Genomic DNA, 27885 nt, shown 5'->3' on the forward strand with positions numbered 1-27885 from the left:
ATCTCGCCCTGCACCGTTAGGTAATAGAGCCCCACCCTGTTCGCCAGCCCAGCCAGCTGCCTCCTTTCCTCCAAAGGTGCCCAGGGGCCAGTGAGTTAGGTCTGGGTGACTCAGGGGTGGGAAAGGCCCATGAAGTCATCCAACAGCCTCAGCCACCTCCGGAGTGCAGGAGCCTGTCTGGTCCTTGGACTCACCGGCCGGGGAGTTCCCTAGGGAGGGGGCTGTCTGCACCCCTTTCCCGTCCCGCCCTGGCTACAGGTTAGAGACAGCCCTGCTGGAGGAAGCGCCCAGCGCTGGACTCCGCTGGCCCGGACTGCAAGCCTCCTTGCCCACCCAGCTCCTTTCCTCACCCCAGCCAGGGAGAAGAGAAAAGTGGATGCCTTGAATGGGCAGTGGGCCAGGGACTCCAGGCTGTGCTGGTGTGAGAGTCAGGGAACATAACTGTTTCTTTTATTACTTGCTGGCCATTCCAGCTGAGCATTCTGAGCTTTTACTACCGTGATCATCTAAAAAGCTGACAATAACGTGTTGCCTAGGACCAAAGTCCTCATACGCTGGAGTAACAGAGACAGGGGTTCAAATCCTGGCATTCTCTGGCTGCAAGGCTCAGAGTCATTCATAAACCCTCTCTGGGCCTCAGTTTTCTCGTCTTAAAGTGGAGATCATGAAGATACCCGGCCTGGTGGCTGGGAGGATAAAGCAAGTGAACGTGTCAAGGTTCTGGCAGGAAACAGAGATAGGGGCTTTAGGAGAGGAAATCTTGGGGAAGGGACCCCTCTGAGCTATGGGCAAATGAGATGTGAAGCCCCTGAAAAAGTGTCCGAGGAGTTGTGAGCTTCCCCAGAGCCATGGAGGGACAAGGAGGCCTGAGGGTCTGCAAGCTGGGGAGAGGGGAGGCAGGGCGCAGGCCACACACAGAGGGGCTACAGCTGTGGCGGGCCCAGCTGCGACCAAGGAGGGGAACGGGGACAAATACCCCTCCTCCATCCTCCCACCTGTCCACCCACCAGCGCTTCCCACTGGCTGAAACCCACTGGAATCTGCTGAGCCAGAAACCGACTGCCCCGAGAACCCATGGGATGGGGCAACCAAAAGGCAGGATGAGAAGAGCAGAGAAAGGGCCTGGGGGCAACAAGCAGAGAATAATCCACATAATATGAATGCGGCTTCATTCAGCAAACGTTTCCTGAGCACAGCCACAGCCAGGCTTTGTTCTGGGCCTGGGGACAGAGTGGTGACCCAGACAGACCAAGTCCCCACTCCACGGAGCAGAATGAGGCAGAGTGATTCTCATGATTGGGCCATGAGAAATGTTTTAACCCAAGGAAATCCCTACAGGGCCATCAGAGACCATCTGCACAAACGGGGAAACGAGGCTGGAGGGAGGCAAGGGCTTGTCCAAGGTCACCCAGCAAGTCAATGGCACGGGGAAACTCCCCCTATTCCCCTCGCCCTCACTCTTCCAATGCCCAGGAGGTTGCCTTGCAGGAGATGCGGACCCAGGAACTCCTAGCCTGCCTCCCTTGGCCATTGCGGGATACACACCAAGTGTCGCCGGGTGGGAGCCCCCATCAGGGAGCAGGCTGTGTGGGGAGCAACATGCCTGCATTCCCAGACAGGCTGGCACATTCCTGCTGGGGAGCCACTGTGCCACCCGCCCGGCCCCGCCTGCTCCCCTACACACAGAGCCATTGTCTGCCCCAGACACTTTGAGCAGCCGCTGCCCCCCGGCCGCCAACACCGCTCCACGTCCTCCATTGCCAGGTGGGGTTCCAGGAGCGGAACACCCCTGTCCCAGTCCCAAGCCCCAAAGGGCAGCCACACCACCTATCTTGGAGCCAAGCAGGGATCAGAGAGTGGAGATGACTTGCCCCAAGTCACAGAGGCCAAAATCCAAATCGCTGGACTCCCTACTTAAATTACTGTTTCTTAAGAACGCCTCCTCTCCTTTATACCTGCACTCCTGGGCTGCTGGACACCCCTCCAGTGGGTCAGCCCTGGTCTGGCCCTTGACGACCCCTCCCCGAGTGTGAATATCCCCATTTTACAGGCCGGGAAGATGACTGGGGAGGAAGGAGTTTGCCAAGGCCACCCAGGCACAGTGATGAGATATAGCCCGGGTCATGAGTCCCAGCCCACACCCTCTTCTTCCTGCAAGAACAGCTTTGAGCTGCACCCAGGGGGAGAAATGTCCAAACAAATCCTCACGGCGAGGATGTGTGCCTGATACACAAAGGCCGGGCAGCCTGTCAGAGATTGTTCACTCACCTGGCACACGTGTGCCCAGCCCATGCCCAGGGGAGACACAGCTGGAAGCTTCAATGCAGGGTGAGGACTCAGGGCAACCCTGGCCCAAGGGAGACGGGAACCCCTTCAAGAGAAAACAACAGGTGCAGATGGGGTCAGATAAGAGGTGCTCTTCAAGACTTGCCTGGTGGCCTGGTGGCTAAGACGCCGCGCTCCCAATGTAGGGGGCCTGGGTTCCATCCCTGGTGGAACCGGGTCCCACGTGCCGCAACTAAGAGTTCACGTGCGACATCTGAAGATGCTGCGTGCAAAAGGAAGACTGAAGATCGTAAGTGCTGGAACTAAGATGCAGCATAGTCAAACAAATTAAAAAAAATTTTTTTTTAACCAAGTAGGGACTTCCCTGGGGTTCCACTGGTTAAGACTCCATGCTTCCATTTCAGGGAGCTTGGGTTCCATCCCTGATTGGGGCACTAAGATCCCATATGCTGGGTGGCACGATCAAAATACAGAGAAATCTCCCCGGTGGTCCAGGGCTTACAAGTCCTCCTTGCACTGAAGGGGACGTGGGTTCAACCTCTGGTTGAGGAACTAAGATCCCAGTGGAGCAACGAAGCCCATGCAACTAGAGAGCTCATGCCCCACAAAGAAAGATCCCATGTGATGCAACTGGGACCTGAGGCAGCCAAATAAATAAATAAATATTCAATTTAAACATATATATATGTTGTGCGTGCATGCTCAGTCATGTCCAGCTCTTTGCAACCCCGTGGACTATAGCCTGCCAGGCGTCTGTCCACAAAATTTTTCAGGCAAGAATACTAGGGTGGGTTGTTGTTTCCTACTGCAGGGGATCTTCCTGACCCAGGGATCAAACCCGCTCATCTCTTGTACTGGCAGACAGATCCTTTACCACTGCACCACCGGGGAAGATAAATGTGTGTGTGTGTGTGTGTGTATCAGTCCCTAAAATGACAACCTCCAATGCCCCTCCCCTCACAATGACCTCTTCTAACCCCGCAGGGTGGATCAGGACCCTCTCCTCATCTCTCTTCTGAGGGCCGTCGCTCGCGCTGTCCTCCCAGGCCCCTTTCCTCACTTCCTTCCGGTCTCATCTCCCTGAACCTTCATCCACGCCATCCTAAGGGCTACAGTCCATGGGGTCGCAAAGAGTCGGACACGACTGAAGCAACTTAGCATGCATGCTTGCATGAAGTAAAATCAAAACTGATAATTTGTTTTTTTTTTTTGATTCAACCTACCCACAAAACCGGCTCCAAGATCAAGACGAGATCTCTTCCGGCCTCCAGAAGCATCCTCGTTCTCCCTCTGGTCGGTACCCCGTCCCTGCCCAAGGAGAAACATCTCCTGCTCTTGACTTTCACACACGTGCAGCCACAGCCCATGCTCCTTCCACGCCCTGGCTTCTTGCCCGCTGAGTGAGATTTGCCTGTGTAACTGTGGGCAGTAAGGGGGACCAGTGGGTTTTAGCCTAAGCAACTGGGTGGGCATGACGCCTTTACTGAGCTGAAGACTGCTGGAGAGGAGCAGGTGTGGGGGTCTAGAGCTCTGTCTGGGGCCTTGGGAGGGGAGCAGGCAGCCCAGCACCGGGCTGGGTTATGCATCGGCTCGGCTCGATGATGCCGTTAAAGCCTGAGTAGGGAGCGTTCGAGATGCCCCTGCTCCCAAGGGAACCATCCCTTTCTGCTGCTCACTCAGGGCCACCTGCCCTGGGTCAGGCTTCCCACCTGCTCCTCACTGGAAGGGCCTTCAAGGACCCAGTTTGGAAACTTACTCCTGTTTCAGGAGAGGAGTGGAAGCCCAGCAAGGAAGAGTGACTGGCCCAAGAGCACACGGCACAGAAACTCCTTGCTCTGCTCCGGAGACCCCTGCCCAGCCCTCTAGGCATGCCAGAAGGACTTGGAGTGGCTCAACTGGCACGCAGATGAAGGTCTAGCCCACGGTGAGGGTCTGGATTAGCTGAGAGGTGTTCAGAGTCTCAGAGTAACCCACAAAGGCTCCCTATAGGATGCAGGCCAGAGGAGCCTGAGGCAGGGTAACCCCCACCTGAGGTCACCGTCTCCCCAGCAGTGACATCACTGCTCTGGGCCACATAGCTGGAGGACCAGGCAAGCTGAAGGGGGGCCAAGCAGGCAGCTGGAAATACGTCACCAGCCCCGAGGCCAACCTCCCCAGCAGCCGAAGGCCCCTGGAAGATGACTGGCTCCCATGTGCCTTGGACACCTGAGTGAGAAGCCAGTGGGGTGGAGGAGGTGGACCCATCATGGATGGTCCCAGTGTCTCATTTTATAGATAGGTAAACTGAGGCCTGGAGAGGACCACACGTCTCCTAAGGTTACACAGGAGTGAAGGGCAGATGTTCTCTGGGACAACATGCTGAGCCAAGGACCACAGTCCCCAGCACCCAGTTGGATTAGGGTGGTAGGGGAGGCATGAGTGCTAGAAGAGGGCTGAGTTCAGAATGATCCAGAGGCTTCAAGGTCGGATGGTCCTGACCCCCAGGAGCTCACAGTCTGGGGAGCAGATGCTGAGGGAGTACAACTCAGATGTGTCTGCCTTCATCGTCTGTCCGCACCCAGAATATAAGTCCCCTGTGGGCAGCTTTTACTCACAGGTGTAGCCCAGCACCTAGTGCAACGCCTGGCACATAGTAGGTGCTCATTAAATACTTGAATCAGTGAATCCATAGAAGTGTATGTTGTTGTCACTGCTCAGTCGCTCAGGCATGTCCGACTCTTTGCGACGCCATGGACTGCTGCACGCCAGGCCTCCTTCACTATCTCCTGGAGTCTGCTCAAACTCATGTCCATACAGTCAAGGATGCCATCCAACTATCTCATCTTCTATCACCCCCTTCTCCTCCTGCCCTCAATCTTTCCCAGCATCAGAGAAGGACATAGCAGGACCCTAAAGCCGTCCTCATCTGTACACAGTGGCACTGGAGACAAGGGCTGTGGGACGTGGTCAGAACCCACTTCCCCTTCTGCTTCTTCCTCTCATAGGCCTGCCCTGCCTTGGGTGTCTCCAGACCATGGCTCCCTCCCAACCAACCCCCACTCAGTCCTGACTTCCAGACTGTTCTCTGCCCCTTCCCACCACTCCTCCTTCCCTGGGGGCTTGTTGGGAGCAAGCTGGAGGAATTCCTGGCCCGAGTCAGGGGAGGTGCCCCAGCAGGCGGGAGGCAGCGCGCACACGCCAGGGACCGCTCCAAATTCCAGCTCCCACGAGCCTGCTGGGAGGGAGCCAAGTGGGGCCGTGGGGCAGGGTGGGGAGGCCCTCCCCACGGAAGCCAGGAGGGCACAGGGAAGTCTGGGGAAGGGCCGGGGCCAAAGAAGCAGACAGTCAGGGCAGATATGGTCAGGGCCCCAGGGGCACACGGCGCACCTCCTCCAGGACGCAGGCAGGAAGATTGAGGCCCCCAGGTATCAAACTCTAAGCTCCTGACCCGGGATGTTGTGGGGGTGAGAGTCTATGACCAGACACCAAACGTCTCGGGAAGAAGAGGGGTGTTTGAGGGGGTGCACAACGTGAGACCACATGGAAAGAGCCCTGGACTGGCAGCAGGAAGCTGGGGACAGGTCTTGGACCTCCCCTGTCCTCAGTGGGACCAGGCTGCGCCCAGAGTCCCCTACTTGTTCATGGGGGGCGAGGGGGTTCCCCTCAATGGGCCAGCACTCTCAGCCACTGGGAGTTCAGCGGGCAACGGGAGGAGGGTCCCAGGGAAGGAAGGAGGTGGCGGAGTGTCTGGAAGTTTCTCAGCCTGGCCTCTTCTGGGTCCCCTCCCAGTCCTGGGTCAGGGCCAGGTGCCATGAGCTCAGACAGCCGCCCCTGCCCAGCTGTCGGCAAGAGCTGCCGCCAACACCCACACCAGCGCACCTGGCCTGCCACCATGCCACCCCCCACCGCCCTCTCCCCAGTGGCCCTCCTGCCCTACCACCAGCTCCTGGGCCATCCTCGACACAAGGTGTGGCAACAGGACTACAGGCAACTGGATCCAGACGTCCAGGACCACAGCGTCTGGGAATTAGAACACTCTAGAACCGTAGGTTCTCATAACCAGAAAATTCCAGGACCATCAGATATTGGAATGCTTTTATTCCAGGCCCCCAAGACTCTTTGAACCAAATAATTTCAGAAATGCAATCTCTCGCAGCCAAAGATGAGGACCACAGACACTTGGATTTCCACGGTTTGGGGTTCTGGGACTCTCTGTCGTAGTCGTTTAGTTATCTCTTTGCTCGCCAGGCTCCTCTGTCCGTGGGATTTCCCAGGCAAGAATACTGGAGTGGGTTGCCACTCTCTTCTCCAGGAGATCTTCCCAACCCAGAGATCAAGCTGGAGTCTCCTGCATTGGCAGGCGGATTAAGCAGAAAATTCCCAAACAACAAGCACATTATCCCAGAGGACACAAGCCCGGGGAATCTTCCCACCACCCAGACTAACAACCAGGAGCAGACCAAGCCAGGCCTTGGTGGGGTCATTCCACTGGCCCCTGCTTTGGGCAGGTCTCTCTGCTCCTGGAACAGCAAAGGCAGGAAGGGAGAGGGGGCGCTTCTGAGCAAATCGAAGGAGCTGAGGGCCTCTCCTCCACGCCCTGGGCGGCTTCCTTTTGCCAACAGAGAGGAGAAGAGAAAGAAGGCCCTTGATGCTGCAGGTTCGGGAGGCGGGTGTGTGGTCACAGGGGTGGCAGGGTCTACCCCCTCCCTGGCTGGAGGAGCTTGGAATTTTCTCCTGGCAGGAAGGGCCCACCCTCCTAGGAATGGAAAACAATCCCTGGCATCTGGCCCCCGAGGCGTACAAGGTTTTGACAATCAAGCATTATTATTCTCCCTGCCTCGCCCCAGCTCTATGCAGAGGGGAAACCGAGGCAGGCGGGCTGTCTAAACCAAGAATCTGCCCCTGGCAGATTCCAGTCGTCCCCTTCCCTGACCGCGGAATGTCAGAGCTGAGACAGCCGTAGAGCACCTGGAGTCTGAGACCAGAGAGGGCAGCCGTTCACCCAAAGTCACCCAGCTCGGTGCAGCAGTTGCTTACGGCTTCCACTAAGGCTCACTTTCAGGGCATCTTCCTCCAGGAAGCCTTCCCAGATCATGTTCCCCTGGGCTTCTCTGCCTGCTTAAGACTTCACTCCTCCACTAAGCTGCATGCTGTAATTACTCAGACCTTGCTGTCTCAGTATTGTGTACAAAAATGTCTCATCTTCTCAGCCTATGCTGGGAGGGTGCCTCCTCATTAGCCTGGAAGAAGAAGCCTTGGGCTTCCCTGGTGGCTCAGATGGTAAAGAATCTGCCTGCAATGCTGGAGACCCAGGGTTCGATCCCTGGGTTGGGAAGATCCCCTGGAGGAGGGCATGGCAACCCACTCCAGTATTCTTGCATAGGAAATCCCATGGACAAAAGAGCCTGGGACAAAAGGGCTCTTTTGTCCATGTGGTCGCAAAGAGTCAGACATGACTGAGTGATTAACACTTGCACTTTCTTCAGAAGCCTTGGGCAGAGGCCTCCAAGCCCCTGCTCAAATACCTCCCTGGCTCCCTGCTGCCCAGGGACAAAGTCTAAGGCAGCTCGGCTCTCGTTAGGGCTGTGTGGCTGCACTCAGTCTCATCCTGTGATCCCACAGGCATGGGTCTCACTGAGTTCCTGGTGGCCTCTGCCAGGCCGTTTCTTTCCCTGCAGCTTCCTTGACTCCCCCATCCTTCCGGGCCAGAGCATCCTCATCTCTGAGGCCTCAGTGAGACCACCTGCCTGGGGCCAGTGTCTCCTCTGGACTACCTCGGGCTTCCGCTCTGCAGCCCCACTGCCCTGCCAGTGGCGGCCTCTGCCAGGACACCCACTCCCCAAGGCTGGGCTGGGTCTTACCCCACCTGGGTCTTAGACTAATGGGGACTGTGGGTCTTTACTGAGGCCCCACGGCTGGTTACAGCCTCTCACAGGCCTTCACTCATCAGATCCCAGCAACAAAGCTAGGACAGATTCTGGGCTGATCACGCCCATTTTACAGATGATGAGACCAAGCCCAGTGTGGCTGAATGGCTTCCTTAAAGTCACACAGTCAGCAACAGAGCTGAGATGGAGACCCTGAGAATCTGGCTCCAGAGCCCACGTGCTGTCCCGTTAGGTCACATCGCCCTGGGAAGGCGAGGGACGGAAGCGCTGAGCCTGCAGCAGCACTGGGGAGTCTCGAGACCACTTAGCTCAACCCCTACAGCCCAAAGAGGGCAGAGCACTTATTTCAGGATCCCCTCCGCCCACCACCCACATACCTGTGTGCAGAGAAACACACACAGAGAAAAAGTCACACACATGCACACTCAAACTTGGACACAAGCCCCCAGCCCCTGGGACCCGCCTGCAGGAAACCCTCAGCTGCCCAAGCCTTTTTCACTTCAGCTTTTTCCTAAATTTGCTTTGAGGAAGTTGCTGGCCTCTTGGAGTTCTCTCTCTCACGCGCTCCAGACCACATCCCTTTCCACGCACTTCCAACTTCTCTGGAAACCTGAGTTCCAACTTCTCAGAAAAACCTGAACTCTCCTGGAGAACAGGAGAGGGGACGACAGACAGTAAACAGGATGCATAAGTCCCTTCTGCAGATGGTAGTGGAACCGTGGAACGTGGTTTGGGACCTGAACCTGTAATCTTTTCACTGATACCACATTCTTGGAGTCAGGACTTCATGAAGCTCAGGTTCTTGATGTCTTGTCACAGAAAGAATTCAGTAAGAGTCAAAGTGATAGGCAAGAAGCGGATTTATCTGAGTACCACCAGGGCATGGGGGTTGTCAGTTTTTATAGGGGAGGATAATTTCATGGACTAATGAGTGGGAGGAGTATTCCAGCTATTTGGGGAAAAGGGTGGGGAATTTCCAGGAATTGGGTCGCGCTCACTTTTTGACCTTTATGGTCGGCCTTGGGACTATCATGGTGCCTGTGGGTGTGTATTTAGCTTGCTGATGTGTTACAATGAGCATGTACTGAGGCTCAAGGTCTAGCAGAAGTTGGCTCATCTGCCATCTCGAACATATTTGGTTCTAACCCGTATATGTTGTGTCCTCGGGCTATGTCATTCTTTTAAAGGTTGTGCCCTGCCCCTTTCTCTCTGGTTTCAGTATCAGGGGACAAGCTGCAGAAGAAAGGTGTGGAGGGGTAGCAGGTCAAGAGTACTGGGGAAGCAGGTTCCAGCAGCAGTAAATAGGGTGATGTCTGCGGTGAGAAAGTAGCATCTCTCCCTGGGTCAAGAAGATCCCCTGGAGAGGGGAATGGCAACCCATTCCAATATTCTTGCTTGGAGAATTCCAAAGACAGACCATGAGGTCGTAAAGAGTCGGATACAACCGAGCAACAAACACACTGCAGACTTCTAAGGAGAGGCCTTCTGGGAAGAGGAAAGAGCCAGTGCAAAGGTCCTGGGGCAGGAGTGGGCCTGCCATGTTAGAGGAACAGAGAGGTCAGTGTGGCCGTGGATGAGCATGAGTTCGGGGAGAGTTAGAGAGGTGAGGTCGGGGTGGTAGGGTGTCTAGGGTGGCCCAGGCTTTTCCTCTAGTGACTGGGCATTGATGGGAACCATGCAGGGCTCTGAGCAGAGGAACGATGCCATGTGTATGCATGTGTTAAAATACAAGTAAGATGAAATATACCACCTTAACCATTTTTAAGTGCACAGTTCAGTGGTATGAAGTATATCCATGGGACTCCCTTGGTGGTCCAGCAGCTAAGACTCCACGCTTCCACTGCAGGAGGCCAGGGTTCCATCCCTGGTCAGGGAACTAGATCCCACGTGCCACAACTAAAACCCAGTGCGGCTGAAGACATAAATCAATAAATACTGGTATACATTCACCCGGTTGGCAGCCACCACCCATCCCTGTCACTCTTCTCATCTTGTAAAACTGAAGCTCCATATGGAGAGAGGCAACCTGACTTGAGTTCTAACAGGGTCACTCCGGCTGCTGGGTGGACCCTCCACAAGGACGTCCAGACAGAAGCGGGAAAACCAGACAGAAGGCAAGAGGCAGGAGCCCTGGGTTCCCCCCGGGGCCCCGCTTCCCTGACTACCTCGATGACCTTGGACAAACCATTTCGTTCATTCTTAAGCTTGTTTATTCATGCCTTCGGTCAGTTGGTCTTTCAAGAAGTATCTGTTGAACACCTGCTATGTACACTGTGCTGTGTACAGAGGGCGCAAAACGAGCAGAACAGACTGGCCTCTGACTCGGGGAGGTGCCGTGTGGCCTGGAAGACAGACATGGAGCAAAGAGCAGCACAAATATGGAGTGATAACGCTGGTGCGGATGGTGCAGGAGAAGCAGAGAGAGCGTCAGAGGGAAAGCATTCTAGCAGAAGCTCTGAGGCGTGGGCCTCCTGCTTCTATGAAAACCTTCCTCTCCCTTCCCTTCTCTAGATAAAAGGGAACAGAGGAACCCCAGTGGTCCAGCCCGGATTCCTAGTCTGTGAACTGGCTGTCCTCTCTCTGCCGGCTGCCCCTCTAGATGTGACGAGTAACTGAGCCAATGCAGGGAATTCCCTGGGGCTCCAGTGGTTAAGAATCCACCTTCCAAGGCAGGGGACTCGGGTTCAATCTTGGTGGTGGAGCTAAAAATCCCACATGTCACAGGACAACTAAGCCCGTGCCCTGCAATTACTGAGCCCACATGCCACAGCTAGAGAGAAGCCCGCACACCACAGTGCGGATCCCGTAGCACGACTAAAACCCGATGCAGCCAACAGAAAAATCAATGTTTTTTTTAAAGAGAGAGGCGACTTCCCTGGTGGCCCCATGGTTAGGAATCTGCCTTCCAATTCAGGGGACAGAGGTTTGATCCCTGGTTGGGGAACTAAGATCCCACGTGCTGCAGGGCAACTAGAGCCCTAAAGGAGCCTGTGCATCACCAAAAATAAAAAATAAAATATGAGAGAGCCAATGGGTGGCAAGCTCCAGATACACAGATACACAAGGCCACGAGGCCCCACCCCCACCCACTCCAACCTGGTCTGCAGAAGTGGGCTCCCTCCGATGAGGTGCAACGACAGTCTCAGGGGAGACCTCCCACCAGCCACCCCCAAATCTCTCTCGACTTGCTTCCTGCTGTGCCTGAAATCCCTGTTACAAACTCATTCCTTTGCACTGTGCTTTCCTACCCTTCCAGAACCACACATTTATTCAGGTTAGCCCTGGGCTGGGTGTTGCTCAGCTTTCAGAGGCTCAAGCCTCCCTCTTTCAGGAAGCCTTCCCTGACTATTGCTGCCCGTGGAATCTCTCTTTCCCTCCCTTTTCCTCACTCTCTCTTTCCTTGCTCTGTGCTGGCTTTTGGCTTTCACTGTCTCAGCTAAAAGGGTCCTGAGAAATCCAACCCAGGCTGCCCTGAGCCCCCATTCTTTCAGATGAGGAAACTGAGGCCCAGATACTGAGTTCTCATGGCAAATGGTTTGGTCATCTGTGGAACAGAAGTAAAATACTGCCTCTTTGGGGTTCTGTCCAGACATTCAGTATTTACTGATAGGGAGTGTGGATTGGACATTGAGTGAAGACTCAGGTCAGCAGCGTGTCCCATAGAGGACCTGCTGAATCCTCACTGCGGTTTCCGGGGGCTGTCACGGTGCTAGAAGGGGCTGAGCTGGCATCCAGCCTGACTCACCTCATGAGGTCATCACAGCACAGCCAGAAGGCCTGGGCAGGATGACTCTGGTGGCCCCACATGACCAGGGCACACCAGCCTGCGATGAGCTGGAGGTTGACTGGTGCTAAATGGTGGTGCATGTTGAATGCCACACCAAGGTGCCTGATGCATTGCTGATGTTGTTCAGTCGCTGTCATGTCCAACTCTTTGCGACCCCACGGACTGCAAAACGCCAGGCTTCCCTGTCCTTCGCTATCTCCCAGAGTTTGCTCAAACTCATGTCTATTGAGCCAGTGATGCCATCCAACCATCTCATCCTCTGTCACCGCCGTCTCCTCCTGCCCTCAGTCTTCCTCAGCATCAGGGTCTCTTCCAGCGAGTCAGCTCTTCGCCTCAGGTGGCCAAAGTATTGGAGCTTCAGTTTCCGCATCTGTCCTTCCAATGAATATTCCGGGCTGATTCCCTTTAGGATTGACAGGTTTGCTCTCCTTGCAGTCCAAGGGGCTCTCAAGAGTCTTCTCCAGCACCACAGTTCAAAAGCACCAATTCTTTGGTGCTCAGCTGGATGCACAGGATGTGATAAATACATGTTTTTGCTGTGTGCACAAAGAAACCTGCTGCGGAGAGTCATGGAAAGCTCTTGAGCAGGGTAGGGCCCTGCCTTTGATGGAACACATCTTGGAGCGCTCAGGTGAGCGGCTGACCCTGAGGAAACAGGAGGGCGTGCTGTCTCCAGGGGCCTTCGTGTCACTGTGCTGGTGTGCTCACAGTCGGATGGAACCAGGTGACTGGGTCAGGGTGGAGGTGTGCTTGTGGGCACTGGGGCGTGAATGGGCTGCTGTGCTCCAGGGAGCTGCTGTCCCCTTCTGCTCAGGCTCCCCACATAGAAAATGGGGGTGATAAAAAACTCCCCTCCTGTCACCTTGGGGAGCAGAGGGCAGGGACTTTGAGAATGGACAAGTCACATCCCTGCCTGGCCTAGCGCCTGGACAGTGGGGAACCTTCACATTAGGACCACGGCCTGGGTCCCTGTGTGATGCCCCAGGCTGGGTGACGAGGCTCTGGGGAGCGGCTGCTGTGGGGTGGGGGCCTGCTTGGAGGAGCCCGTGGCGGGGGACGAGGTGGTGGCCAGGGAGATGGGGAAGTTGGCCGGTCAGCTATCTTTAGCGCCTTCTCTCACAGCCCTTTTCCTCTGCCTGGCTACAAGGGGCTGGGGCAGGGAGCCAGGGGAAGAGGTCACTTCTCCATAGTCACATGAAGCCCGGTGACCCAGAGGCCAGCTGTGGGGCTCAGGCAAGTGGAGGGGGCCGACTGTGGTACCTGGTACCCCGCCAGTGTGCTGGCCGCCCTGAGGGCAGCATCCCCTGGTGCCCCCCATCGTGCCACCTCTCAAGCAAGCAGAGGCCGGAGTCGGGCATCTACGAGGGGTGGTCGGTGCCGTGGGGGCTGCTGGGATGTGGCATCCTCTCTCGCTCCTTGTTCCTCGCCACGAGCCTCCAGGCCCCCATTCAATGAGGGCAGTGCAGTGCAGTGGTTAGCACCAGCCTCCTGGGGCCTGGACTTGGCTCTCCGCGTCAGCACTGCTGAGAGTCCGTCTGAGTGAGGGCCTCTGATTTAGTCTCCCAGGTCTCAACGTCCTCACTGTGAAAACAGGAGTGACGCCAGGAACCTTGTCACACCGCTCAGAGGACTGTCACAATCACCCAGGGAGACAGCATCTAAGATGCCTGGCGGAGAACATTCTACCTCTCTGACCTGGAAAGAGTCTCTGAATCTCTCTGGGCCTCCATTTTCCCCAACTGTGAAATGGAAATAGTGGTTGCAAGGATTAAATAGAGTAGCTTTGAAAGGGTCTAACATAAGGTTTGGCACACAGTAGGTACTCAACAAATAAGCCTCCTTGGGCACTTTCCTGGCATTCCAGTGGTTAGGACTGCATGCCCCCCACTGCAGGGGGCAGGGGTTCTATCCCTGGTCAGGGAACTAAGATCTCGCACGCTACATGGCAATGCCCAAACAAAAACCAAAAACCAAATAAGCACCAACTCCTCCTCCTTTGAGCCAAAATATGCTTTGCAGGTCCTAATACCATAGGATTAGGGTGAAGAGATGCTCAGGTTCAAATCCCACCCCACAAGTTATACACTGTGTGCCCTTGGGCAAGTTGCACACTCTGAGCCTCAGTTTATTTATAAAATGGGGGTAATAATTGGAGCTGCCTCAAGGGGTGATCCTGAGTATAGTTCAGTTCAGTTAAGTCATTCAGCCGTGTATGACTTTTTGCGACCCCAAGGACTGCAGCACACCAGGCTTCCCTGTCCACCACCAACTCCCAGAATTTGCTCAGACTTATGTCCATCGAGTCAGTGATGCCATCCAACCATCTCATCTTCTGTCACCTCCTTCTCCCACCTTCAATTTTTCCCAGAATCAGGGTCTTCTCCAATGAGTCAGTTCTTTGCATCAGGTGGCCAAAGTATTGGAGTTTCAGCTTCAGCATCAGTCCTTCCAATGAACATTCAGGACTGATTTCCTTTAGGATTGACTGGTGTGACCTCCTTACTGTCCAAGGGGCTCGCAAGAATCTTCTCCAACCCCACACTTCATAAGCATCAATTCTTCGGCGCTCAGCCTTCTTCATAGTCCAACTCTCACAGCCATACATGGCTACTGGAAAAACCATAGCTTTGACTAGACAGACCTTTGTCCATAAAGTAATGTCTGCTTTTTAGTATGCTGTCTAGGTTGGTCATAGCTTTTCTCCAAGGAGCAAGCGTCTTTTAATTTCATGACTGCAGTCACCATCTGCAGCAATTTTGGAGCCCCAAAAGATAAAGTCTGTCAGTATTTCCATTGTTTCGCCATCTATTTGCCATGAAATGATGGGATCAGATGCCACAATCTTCATTTTTGAAATTTTGAGTTTTAAGCCAGCTTTTTCATTCTTCTCTTTCACTTTCATCAAGAGGCTCTTTAGTTCCTCTTCACTTTCTGCCATAAGGGTGACGTCATCTGTGTATCTGAGGTTACTGATATTTCTCCCAGCAATCTTGATTCCAGCTTGTGCTTCATCCAGTCTGGCATTTCACATGATGTATTCTTCATATAAGTTAAATAAGCAAGGTGACAACATACAGCCTTGACATAATCCTTTCCCAGTTTGGAACCAGTCCGTTGTTCCATGTTCAGTTCTAACTTTTGCTTCTTGATCTGCATATAGATTTCTCAGGAGACAGGTAAGGTGGTCTGATATTCCCATCTCTTTAAGAATTTTCCACAGTTTACTGTGATCCACACCGTCAAAGGCTTTAGTGTAGTCAATGAAGCAGAAGTTGATGTTTTCATGGAACCCTCTTGCTTTTTCTTTGATCCAGTGGATGTTGGCAATTTTATCTTTGGTTCCTCTGCCTTTTCTAAATCCAGCTTGAACATCTGGAAGTCCTCGGTTCATGTACTTTTGAAGCCTAACTTGGAGAATTTTGAGCATTACTTTGCTAGCATGTGAGATGAGTGCAATTGTGAGGTAATTTGAACATTCTTTGGCATTGCCTTTCTTTGGAATTGGAATGAAAACTGACATTTTCCAGGCCTGCAGCCACTGCTGAGTTTCCCAAATTTGCTGGTATATTGAGTGCAGCACTTTCACAGCATCATCTTTTAGGATTTGAAATAGCGCAGCTGGAATTTCATCACCTCCTTTAGCTCATAGTGATGCTTCCTAAGGCCCACTTGACTTCACACTCCAGGATGTCTGGCTTTAGGTGAGTGATCACACCATCGTGGTTATCTGGGTCACGAAGGTCTTTTCTGTACAGTTCTGTATATTCTTGCCACCTCTTCTTAATATCTTCTGCTTCTGTTAAGTCCATACCATTTCTGTCCTTTATTGAGCCCATCTTTGCATGAAATGTTCCCTTGGTATCTCTAATTTTCTTGAAGAGATCTCTAGTCTTTCCCATTTCTATTGTTTTTCTCTGTTTCTTTGCATTGATCCTTTGGAACTCTGCATTCAGATGGATGTATCTTTCCTTTTCTCCTTTGCCTGAGTATTGAGTTTATATATATGAAGTACATAGGACAGTGACCGATAGGTATAAATTATTCATAGTTATTACCACCTGCTAACCCAGGCACCACCCTCTGGAGGCCTTCAAAGTCAACATGAGCGCTGGTTATCAAGGGCAAGGAGCTGGTGAAGTTGGGCCCTGGGCAGCATGTGGGTCCAGACGGCTGATGGGTGCCAAGGGCAGTCATTCAGCATTTAACAGTTCTGATGTTAACAGGGGCTTCCCTGGTAGCTCAGCGGTAAAGAATCCACACGCCAATGCAGGAGATGCGAGTTCAATCCCTGGGTCAGGAAGATCCCTGGAGAAGGAAATGGCAACCTACTCCAGTATTCTTGCCTGGGAAATCCCATGGATAGAGAAGCCTGGCCGGCAACAGTTCATAGGGTCACAGAAGAGTCAGACACAATTTAGCAGCTGAACAACAATGTGTTAATAGGGCCTGGAAGTGTCCTGGATGCCACCTCCCTCATTCCTGGGCTCATGGATGTTAACCCTCTCTCCTCGCAGGGGTCCAGCTCAGGCTTTGGAGCCTCTGCTGGAAGGACAGGGAGAGCTCTTGGGGTTCCTGGGAGCAGCCAGGAGTCCGGATCCTGGAAGGCATAGGGAGCTGGAGGGGACAGCAGGCCCTGAGTGCCAGCCTAGCGGCAGAATGTCGTAAGGAGGGCGGGGGACCCACAGAAGCTTCAGACAAGCCGCTGCGTGCCGAGAGCCAATGGGAGAAGGGTGACGTCGCTGGAAGCCAAGGCCAGGCACCCGGGGGGCAGGGGCAGGGCTGGGGGTGATGGCGGATGAGGACTGAGGGGCAAGGATTGGGGAAGAGCACCTCCACCCCCAAGCCTGTCTCCAGGTGAGCTACACGAAGTCGCTGGCTCTGCCTTTTAAGGCAATGGTGGCTTCTGCCATCTCCATGTTCTCACTTGCTCAGAAATTTCCAGCAAGTATTTTCTTTATTCTTTTTTTTAGGAGGAATGGAATGAGGCTCCTTGTTTTGTCACCGCAGGATTCCAGAGAGGCCTGTATGGGGTTCTGGTGACAGGAAGCACAGACCTCTGGGCACTTGGAGACCGCTCTCCGTGACACGCACAGACACGGATCTCAGGAGGCCCGGACGCCTGTCCCGCCCACTGCAGGCCCGCGGAAAGGCCTGGGGACCCCCGTTCGGGACACCCAAGCACTGATGAGTCCCAGAGATGCAGGGAACATTTATTGAGCACCTACGACATGCCCACTCACTCAGACTTTCCCCTGGAGAGTTGTTTCCTTTCAGAGCTCAGATCTGAGCCCCAAAGCCTCGTTCCCACCTCAGGGCCTATGCACCCACTGGTCTTTTTGAGTGGGGCATGTTCACCCCTTAGAGCTCCACGACACCCTTAGAGCTCCAATACACCCTCAGGTTTCAGAAAGGCCTCGCCTGCCCCATCTCTCTCGATCCCTGTTTTATTTCTTAACAGCATCTAGCACTTCTTTTTTAAAAATTAATTTATTTAATTGAAAGCTAATTACTTTATAATATTGTTGTGGTTTTTGCCATACATTGACATGAATCAGCCATGTGTACATGTGTCTCCCATCCTGAACCCCCCTCCCTCTTCTTCTTTTAAAAGTGCATTTAGGGGAGTTCCCTGGCAGTCCAATGGTTAAGACTTCATGCTTTCACTGCCGAGGCCCGTGTTCAATCCCTGGTCAGAGAACTAAGATCCCACAAGCTGCACAGAATAGCCAAAAAGCATATGCTATGAAAGAAATGTTCTCAATCAATGTCTGTAATATAGAGCCCTTCACTGTCCAGTGTGTGTGTGTGCGCGCGTGTGTGTGTGGGTTGCTTCAGTCATGTCCAACTCTTTGCGACCCTATGGACGGTAGCTCATCAGACTCCTCCGTCCATGGGATTCTCCAGGCAAGGATACTGGATTGGGTTGCCATGCCCTCCTCCAGGGGATCTTCCCGACCCAGGGATCGAACCCATATCTCTTTAAGTCTCTGGCATTGCCAGGCAGGTTCTTTACCACTAGTGCCACTTGGGAAGCCCCTCATAATCCAAGACTCAGCTCAAAAAGTTTAACAACCCAATAGTAAATATAAGTTTCCAATTTGAATGAATAGTAACATATACCAGTCAGGGCCCTGGTATACCCAGGACCTTACAAAATGATAATATTCAAAAGAAGCTCACAGTTTGGAGGGGTTCCCAGGTGGCCCCAGTGGTGAAGAACCTGCCTGCCAAAGTGGGAGAAAGAAGAGACACAGATTCGATCCCTGGGCTGGAAAGAGCTCCTGGAGGAGGAAAGGGCAATCCACCCCAGTATTCTTGCCTGGAGAATCCCGTGGACTGCAGCTACACAGCACGCACAGTTCAGAATCATCCTACTGGTTTTAGACCCACAGCAATTCTTTTTGTAATAATTGGATTTAACAGTATCATAATTCTAGTGAACAAGTTAAATCATGTGTGTATGCTCAGTTCTGTCTGACTCTTTGGGACCCCATGGACTGTAGCCCATCAGGCTCCTCTGTCCGTGGGATTTTCCAGGCAAGAATACCAAAGTGGGTTGCCGTTTCTTCCTCCAGGGAATCCTCCCAACCCAGGGATTGAACCCATGTCTCCTACATTGGGAGGCAGATTCTTTACCACTGAGCTACTTGGGAAGCCCCAAGTTATATCAGGGATCTCTAAATTCTGGAATCGACTAACAGATGCATCAATCAACTACAAGTAAGTATTACCCCACATCTATCACCAATGACTCAGATGTTTCTTTTGAATCATTTGACTATTTCATTTTCAAAGTTCTGAAAAGGCCAACAGACCATACAAAGATTTCTTTAGGCTCCTGCTTAACACTGACAGCTTCCGCAAACTGCTGGCCTTGATTCAGGGCCAAAGCATCCATCGCTTCTATTATCTAAATAATAAACCTTAGCAGACCAACGCTTTTTTTTTTTTTTTTTACTTTTTTACGCTGTGAGACACAGCCTAGGAGCTTATTTCCACGACCAGGGATAGAATCTGTACCCCCCTGCAGTGGAAGCTCGGAGTCTTAACCACTGTACCGCCAGGGAAGTCCCTCGTCACTTCTAAAACTGTCCTGTTGGCCAGTGTTTACTGTCTGCCCTCCCCAACTAGAGCATAAGCTCAAGAGCTGGGCCTCTAAGTTCAGCATGGCTTCCCCAGCACCTGTGTGCCTGGCGGGCACTCAGGGTTTCTTAAGAGTGAAGCTGATCCCACACACATGGGTGGGCTTAGTGCTGCCCCTGGGAAGCCCATACTCTCATTCTGACCACAGCTCCAGTGGTTCTGTGCACCCACTGGGTCCACCTTCTGCACTGGGTCCCACAACCCCCACTGCCAAGGTGTCAGTCTCCAACCAGCTGAGTCTGAGGTTCAGATCTGTGACCTGGAAGGTGCCCAAGATCACTCCCTGGCCAGGGGCAGGGCAGAAACAAAGAGGATGGGGACATAGGGATACAGGGATGGTCGGCAGACAGGGGCTCAGTCAAGCAAGCCTGCTCCTGAAGTCTCTCTGTGCACAGGTGTGGGGCCAGGAGCGTGTGGTCTGTCTCTGCTGTTGGATGCATGTGCGCACGCCATCAGCCTGTTCTCTGGACCCCATCTCTACAGTTGTCATCCTCTACAACTGGGCAGATTCCTAAAAGGGAGTGAGGCCCAGCCAAGACATCTCAAACCAGCAAAGCCTTTCCTACCTGGGCTGGATGGGCAGCTAGGCTCCAGGGCTGACATAAGGTCCGTGGAGGCCCCCGGGCTCAGAGGCCAAGGGCAACTGGGGTGGGCGAGGGGACGAGGTGGGGCCTCAACCATCTCAGCACCTTCCCCAGGACGGGAGAAGCTTCTGCAGTGACAAGACCAGGAACCCAGCTCCCATCCTGTGGTTCTGCCAGAGCTGCCTGGTGGCCTTGGGGCAGGTCCTGACCCTCTCTGGCTGCGGGCTTGACTCCGGGGACTATGGGGCATCTGAAGCGGCCCTGGTTAAGGAGGGAACTGAGCCTCCTGCAGTCCAGAGCCCTCCTGCAAGGCTGTCCCAACGGGGAGCTGCCCACTCTTGCCCCCTGGTGGCTGCAGCCTTGAGTGCAGCTCAGGGCCCAGGTCATGGGAAGACGGGTGTTGCAAGGGTAGCAGACTAGCAGAGGCGGGCTTTGAGGCCCACTGCCCCACTCAGCTCAGAAGGGACTCCAGGAAAGCTGGCAAAGATGGTGGGGAGGGGCCCCAGGCTTAAGGGTTCTTGCTCAGCCTCCTCTACCACAGAACCCAACCAAGTGTGGAGGGGGCGGGGGGCGGTGTGTGGGGGGCATGTTTATTGAGAACCGGAGGCTCAGTTCAGGCCACCTCCAGTAATCCTGACACAGAACCCGCAGTGCCTTGAGTTAGGTTCCTTGGTCAGGGAGATCCCATGAAGGAAATGGCAACCCACTCCTGGACTCGTCTGCAAAATGCCACAGGGGAGCCTGGCATCTACACAGTCCATTGGGTCAGAGTCACACAATGGAGCACGTATGTTCACTGGGCCAATCTTCCCATTACGGCTTCTCCAATAGAATAGAAAACCAAGGCTCAGTGAATACCAGAACCAGCCGGCTGCCAAGATGCTGGGCAGGGATGTCAGAATGCGGGGGCTGTGGTCTCTGCCCTGCTTAGGTGGGGCCAAGGCAAAACATGCCACTTAGACAGATGACATGGGCAGCTGGGACTGGAAAGGAGATGCTGGGATTCACTGCACCAAAGGGTGGGCGAGACCCCAGAAGCCAGTGCAGAGGTCCAGGAACCAAGCTCTCAACAGCCTGGGTTCGATCCCTGGGTTGGGAAGATACCCTGGAGAAGGGAAAAGCTACCCACTTGTGTTCTGGCCTGGAGAATTCCATGGACTGTAGTCAGTCCATGGGGTCAGAGAGTTGGGCACGACTGACTTTCACAATGCACTGCAGCACTCCAAGCTTCCCTCACCATCTCCCAGTTGTTTGCTGACTGGCCTACAAGATGCCAGATGCTCAACAATGGTCAGCACAACAGGAGCCAGACAGAGACCAGGGTTTCATTAACATGACCAGCCATGTGAGCCAGGTCCAAACACTTAACCCCCACCAACCCATATTCTCATTCTAATGAAGTCAATTTTAATCACCAGGGGCTTCCACAAAGCAAATTCTTGTTCTGAGCCCCAAGGGACATGCAGGCCCTTCTGCTTGACATCCATTCTCTCCCACAGCCAGAATCTGGCTGATGGCTATGAAAGAACCTCAGCAAGCCCCAACTGGAACCCCTCCAGTGATCACTAACTAAACCATGTAGCTGGACACTCAGCAGAGCCAGGGTCTGCCCTGCCAGTGGGTGACAAGGACTCCAGGTCCCCACTGCCTCATGTACTGCCACACAAGCAACCCAGACACCTTGCCCAATGACAAACATTTCACACAAAGCTCACTCCCCAGGCTGGCTGGCTCTCAACTTCTGCTCATCTTCAAAAGGCTGGGGCCACCGTCGTAGGGGAAAGAGCTGGGGGGACCCAGGGAGCATGAGGGCCCAAGGGAAGTGGCCAAAACTGAGGAAGCAAAGTCAGAGGCAGATGTCACTGGAAAATAATTTTATTGAGATTCTACCAGCTGTATAATCTGTTCTATTAGGCCCCTTCTTCCTTTGCAATTCGGTCCTTCTTAAGTGGTCCCTGTGGAGAAAGCAGCAGCAATGTTAGAGGCAGAAGGCAGCAGTCACAACTTTCCCAACCCCAGTGGGTCAGACTCTGGAATGGTCTCCCCAGTCCTGGCACAAAGAAGCACCTTCTGTATCAGCACCACATGGGCAGGCTGACAGGTAATAGCAGCTGAAAGCCACCCCCACCCCAGCCTGAGGGCAGCAAGCTAAGTACTTACCATGAAGGCTTTCTTCTCCTCCACAGTCTGGAAGCGACCATGACCAAATTTGGAGGTGGTGTCAATAAATTTGAGGTCGATCTTCTCCAGGGCCCGCCGTTTGGTCTGCACCAGCAAGGACTGTGGGCCAAGAGGGGAAGGTTAGAGAGCCAAGCCTTTCCCTGTACCACCTTAGTTCATAGCCCTTCATCTTAGAGGGATGAGGTGAGAATGCAGACGAGGAATATATATACACAGGCAAGCAACAAACATCTGGGCCAAGCCAGCCGGAATTTTCTCCTCCCAAGACACCAGGCATAGCAATTCCTGCTTTTCCTCCCAACCGACTCCCCTAACAGAGCTCGGCATTCCCCTCCCAGCCTCACCTTGCGCAGAGTGAGCACTCGCTTCTTGGTTCCCACCACGCAGCCTTTGAGCATGACAAAGTCATTGGTCACCTCACCATAGTGGACAAAGCCACCCTGGGAAGGAGCAAGGTCATCGGGTCAGCACAGATCAAGCATGAGGCTGTAGCCAGATCTGACCACGCCCACACCCTGGTCCTGGTGGGCCCAGAGCTGTTCTCAGAAGGAAGGCAGCGAGGAATACTTCCGCAGTCTGACTCGGGCGCTGTGCCCAGCGCTCATTCCAGGGTCTCATCACTGAACAGCTGGCCCCACCCCGCAAACAGTCCCCACTGTGGCTGGATGCTGCCCAGGGGACCAGTGAACTGTGGGGAAAAACTGATCCTGATCCCATAAGGGAGGCCTGGGACTCAGGGAAATCCCCCGCCAGACCAGACAGGATTTGCAAGGACAGCTCCCATTACTCACCAGAGGGTTGATGCTCTTGTCAGACAGATCGTAATCAGTAGAGGCATTGTTCTTGATCAGTTTGCCATCCTTGATGAGGTAGCCCTGACCAATCTTGTAGATCTGAAGGAAGAAATGAGCATAAATATTTGATTAACAAGAAAACAAGGCAGGGACTCAAGCTGACTGGAGGCAAGGACTGCCATTAGGGACAAACGATTCCCCAACTGGGGGCAGGGGAGCCTACAAAGGACTCTGGGAAAGCAGTTATGACCTTGACCCTCATGATGGGGTGTCCCAGGCTTGTAGCAAAGAAAAGCTGCCTGGGCCGAACAATCCAGGGAAATAAGGGATGGGGCCTCTCCAACACCATGGGACAGAAGAGGATAAACGAGGCTCCCATCCTCAACCTGACCAGAATCACCTTCAAGGATGGCACTTTACAAACCAGGACACTAACGAGTCACAACTGTGCCACCAGGCATGAGCAACTAAGTCCATGTGAGGCTCCACCCAATGGACTTATGATGACAAGGACTAGAACCCCCCACAACCCCCAATAACGGAGCCACTCTGCTCCCCTAAGGTTTAAGTCTCCACAGAGGCCCCACGTGCACCTCACCTTCTTGTTGATCTCAGTGCGGTGATGGTAGCCTTTCTGCCCAGCCCGAGCCACAGAGAAGGCCACCCGGGCAGGATGCCACGCCCCAATACAGGCAACCTTGCGCAGCCCTCGATGGGTCTTACGGGGCAGCTTCTTGGTGTGCCAACGGCTGGTGACACCTGGGAGAGACACAGTCTGTTAACACCATGCCACTGGCCCTTTCGTGCTATGAATGCCCAACTTCAGTTCGTGGTACTTTGTCCAAAGAAATACAACACCTGACTGCAACAATCCTCTCCCTTTCTATACCTCCATCCATCCAAGGTGATTATCAGCTTAGACATAAACCTTTTCAGCAACAAGACCAGGCCTTAGAGAATCATCCCTGTACCAGAATATCATGTGGACCCAAGAGGATTTACGAAGCCTGGAGCCCAGTGTTTTGTAGTGTGTTCGAAAGTCATTCACCCCAGTCCCACACACTGACCCAACCACCTGACCAGAGCTATTCTCAGAAGGCAGGCAGCAAGGAACATTTCCAGTCTGACTCGGGCGCTGTGCCCAGCACTCATTCCACGGCCTCATCACTCAACAGCGGGGCCCAGCATCACTCTCCCAGGGTAACCAGAGCAACTCGGGCCACTGCGAAGCTCACCTTTGTAGCCTTTGCCCTTGGTCACCCCAATGACATCAATCATCTCATCCTGGCCAAACACCTGGCTCACAGGGACCTGCTGCTCAAGCCTCTCGCGGGCCCAGTCCAGTTTCTCGGCCACAGTGCCTCCGTTCACCTGGACCTCCATGAGGTGGGCCTTCTTCTGGCGCAGAGGAAGCAGGCGCATCTAGAAGGGCACAGGGAATTCAGCGTGAGAGGACCTCAAGCCGGGCCAAACACCAAGAACCTTCCACCAACCAGCTCCCTGTTCCAGACTGGTCCTTTTGGCCAGTGCCTCTGGGGTACCTGCTCTGGTTTACCCTAGCCATCTAGCATGCTCTTAACTGCCAACAAGCCACTTTTAAAAAGAGCAGTATAGCACTGCAAATACAAGCTACGAGGAACAAAATCTAAACCAAGCTTTTTAAAAGCTGGCCAGTGCTATACTACTGAGCTACCTTCAGTGGACACAGCACGAGGCTGTGGTAATGTGTCACCACTAACCACACAAGACGACTCTTCACTTAACAACCCAGATTACACCCAGTCTAACCCAGAAAACTAAAAGCTAAAGCTAATTCAACTCAAGCCAGGTCTGAAGTGCAAACTCAAGTCAGCCTCTCAACACTATTTTCAGTTAGGTGCTAGACTACCTACGTAAGTTATGACTCACCAATTCCTTCAACCAGTTTTCCTAAAAACAGGGCATGGGTTTTATCTAAGTAAGATTCACTGGGGACACAGTGCCCTCTGCTGGTAACAAAAAGCCCTGCGTGGAGCCACTGGATGCCTTCTCAAGCCACCCTGTGTCCTTAGGTTCTGGCCCCAGGAACCCAGGTCTCAAGGCAGGGCCTTGGCTGGACTGTGTTGCTTTTAACAATCTCTCACCCACCAGGAAAATACATTTAAAGACCTGAAAATCTTACTATTCCTGAAATCATGAGGTCTGGCACAAAACGTTGAGCACAGAATCAATTCAGAAGATAAGAGTCCCCCCAAAGCTACCAGTGACCGCGTAGGCCACCGCCCTCACAGACGGGCAGCAGTGGGTAGTCACCCTCCTCTTGGCCCTGGCCAGCTCACCTGGGTGTGGGCAATGACACGGATGACCTGGCAGTACTTCTTCATGCTGCTGAAGTCCCTCTCAAGCTGCTTCTTGCCATCTACGTCCTGCCACTTCTTGCAGTATTTGGTGAAGGCCTTCTTCTTAGACTTATGCCTTCAGGAGCAGAGCAGAGTTGGGGAGGGGGCCCAGGTGCCAGCCTTGATCACCCCTCCACCGGGTGAGGGGGAGGCACACAGGCACCATGTGGGGATGGGGCTCATTGCCGGCTTCTAAGGAGCCTTTTCCACCGGCAAGCGGAGCCTGGATGGAGCTCATCGGGCAGAGCCGAGCGGAGCTGAGCAGAGGTCCACAAGGTTAATAATGAAAACATGACATTCGGATACACAAATTCTTGCTCCAAGTTAGCCATTAACCAGACCACACACCTGGGGTGGGCTGGGGGCGTTACTCACCGCTCTGTAGACCCCCATACTTGTCAGCAACCAAGAGGATTGCTGAACTGAGACAGCACCCAAGGTCTATAACAAAGGAACTGTCCCGGGACGCTGCTCCCATTGTCCCTGAGAACTGTTCTGCCCAAGAGGCAACTAAGCCTGACACCAGAGCAGCTGCCCTGCCGTCGGCCATGGAGCTAAGGCCCTACGCAGCACACGGCCCTTTCCCCCAGCCAACCCAGGCGGAGCCCAGCCGCGGCTCCCTTACCAGTTCTTGTAGAAGCGCCTTTTGCACTCGTCGCTGATGTGCTCAGCAAAGATGGTCTTAAAGGTCCGGAGGCCTCGGGGTGTTTCCACGTAGCCCACGATGCCCACGATCACCATGGGCGGAGTCTCCACGATGGTCACAGCCTCCACAACTTCCTTCTTGTTCACCTCTGCAAATAAAGCAAGCAGTCAAAAGCTGAGTGGACTAGCGAGTCCCTACACGTGCCCTCCCAGGCCAGGGGTCTGCAGCAGTCTGCACCTCTCAGGCCTGTCCTCACTACAGACTGTTCAGCTGGCGCGCAGATATTTTCAACTCAATCAAAACCATCTGGACCCTACTCAACCATGTTAAGTCTGGCTCCAGGTCTGCTCTGCTATAACCATCTCTAGAGACTAATTCCTCATTGCTTTCAGAATACAAGAATACTAAGTATAGTAAGGTAGTAACACCGGAGCCTAGAAACCATTTTAACTAACGCTATGTTTCAGTACTCAGTGCTATGTGTTCTACTCAGTCACTTTTCTACTTCAATTCCCCAGGAAAAAAATACTGCAACGTGCTGCCGTTTCCTTTTCCAGGGATCTTACCAACCCAGGGGTCTCCTGCTTGGCAGACAGGTTTTCTTTTTACCACTGAGCCAGCGGGGGAATCCTTCTATTCTTTGGCTCTTAACAAATTTACTGGCCATGCTCCTTGACTTCATTACACCCCTCTGCCTGTAACAATGCCAGTCACCTGAACTCTGGAGCACTAATCAATCCTAAAATATATTTCCATTCTGAAGTCCAGAGGTTCTGTTGATCTCCCCCAAAGCCTGCTCCCTTCTGACTGCTTGGCCCCATCTAGTCAGTTCCCACCAACTCCAGCTCTCCCATCAGCTAGAAAGGTGCAGCATGTACTTACTGGACCCTGGCCTATCGACCTCCCTCACAATGTGGGTCATGCCAGCCTTGTAGCCAAGAAAGGCGGTGAGGTGCACGGGCTTGGAAGAGTCATCCTTGGGGAAGCTCTTCACCTTCCCGCGGTGCCGGCTGCTGCGCTTCCGAGGCAGGAAGCCCAGGGACCCGTGCCTGGGAGCAGAGAACTTCCTGTGAGACTAAGAGAAATAGAAGAACGTTAGCACCTTCTGAGGAGCTTCGTTCCCAGAGGCCTAGGTTTCAAGAGGATTTCAAGCAATGATGACTCCACGCCAGCAACCCAGGTTAAAAAATTTACATTCAGAATTAAGTTAAATTCTTCGTAATCACACATCCAGAAGGCATTATTCAGCCACACCTGAATTGACTATTTACCTCAACCCTTCACCTTATAACTTAAAAAGACAAAGACACACCAGAGAGTCGCATTAAGAATGGCTTAACAAGCCTTACGCTCAAGATTCTGATCATCATTATTGCCACTTTGCCCAGGGACTCCTTGTCAAAGGGCTGGGTGGTGGGCAAAGGTACTGAAGGATTCCCCATGCTCCCAGCGGGAGCCAAACTGGAAAATGGAGGCCACTAGAACTCGGCAGAGCCAAATCAGAACATGACAATCAGCACAGCGTCTCTGTCCGCCCGTCAATAAGTTCATCATTTCTGGTTTCTGACAACTCTAGAGGCCAAAGGAGTTGTACCAACCTTCCCAGACGTTTCAGAATGAGGCCTCAACAACTCCTGCCCCGAATACCCTCCCCAGCCTGACAGCCTGTATTTCTGCACCTCTTTAACACTCGAGCCAAACAATCGCACACACTGTCCTCCTGCCAAAAGGCTCAAGACTTGAATCTCGAATGCTGAGATCGAAATCCAGGAAGTCAGTCTATGGTTTGAAAATTGTCGGGCCCAGGCCCCACAAGCCAAGGCCTCTCGGCCGCCCCCACACCATCCTCAAGTCCCAGACGTTCCCAGGAAATAGACCTGACCGCGGGTTCCGCTGAGTGCCCCGTGCTATTACAGCAGAACCCCGGCGCCGGGTGAGCCGAGATGGCGGCGATGTGCCGCGGATTCAGCCATGCCAACACGACAAAGAGGAAGCCGCCATGACACTACATACCATCCTGCAGTCGGAAGCTGCCGGTAGAGGTCGGCCCGCGGGCCGCGCGAGATATATAAATGCTAGTCTGGCTCCGCCCCTTCCGGCGTACGAGCGCGCACCCGCTGCGACGTCAGGTCGCGGGGCGGACACTAGACTCCATTTCCGCGCATGCTCGTTCTCGCCTTGCTTGCGCTCAGACCAGGGCGTCAGTTTGGTAGGCGGGA

General features: G+C 53.6%; 1 protein-coding gene across 1 annotated transcript; it reads right to left on the reverse strand.

The window, feature by feature from the left end:
* On the reverse strand, positions 21525–27759 carry RPL3 (ribosomal protein L3). The gene is made up of 10 exons (XM_005681086.3): positions 27680–27759; positions 26549–26741; positions 25646–25814; positions 24961–25096; positions 23878–24064; positions 23241–23401; positions 22640–22741; positions 22193–22288; positions 21828–21947; positions 21525–21622 (listed from the first exon to the last, which is right to left on the reverse strand). Exons 1-10 carry the CDS (start codon positions 27680–27682, stop codon positions 21578–21580), a joined length of 1212 nt encoding a protein of 403 aa, XP_005681143.3. The 5' UTR covers positions 27683–27759; the 3' UTR covers positions 21525–21577.

Source organism: Capra hircus, chromosome 5, assembly GCF_001704415.2.
Source record: "Capra hircus breed San Clemente chromosome 5, ASM170441v1, whole genome shotgun sequence".
Taxonomy (NCBI): Eukaryota; Metazoa; Chordata; class Mammalia; order Artiodactyla; family Bovidae; genus Capra; species Capra hircus.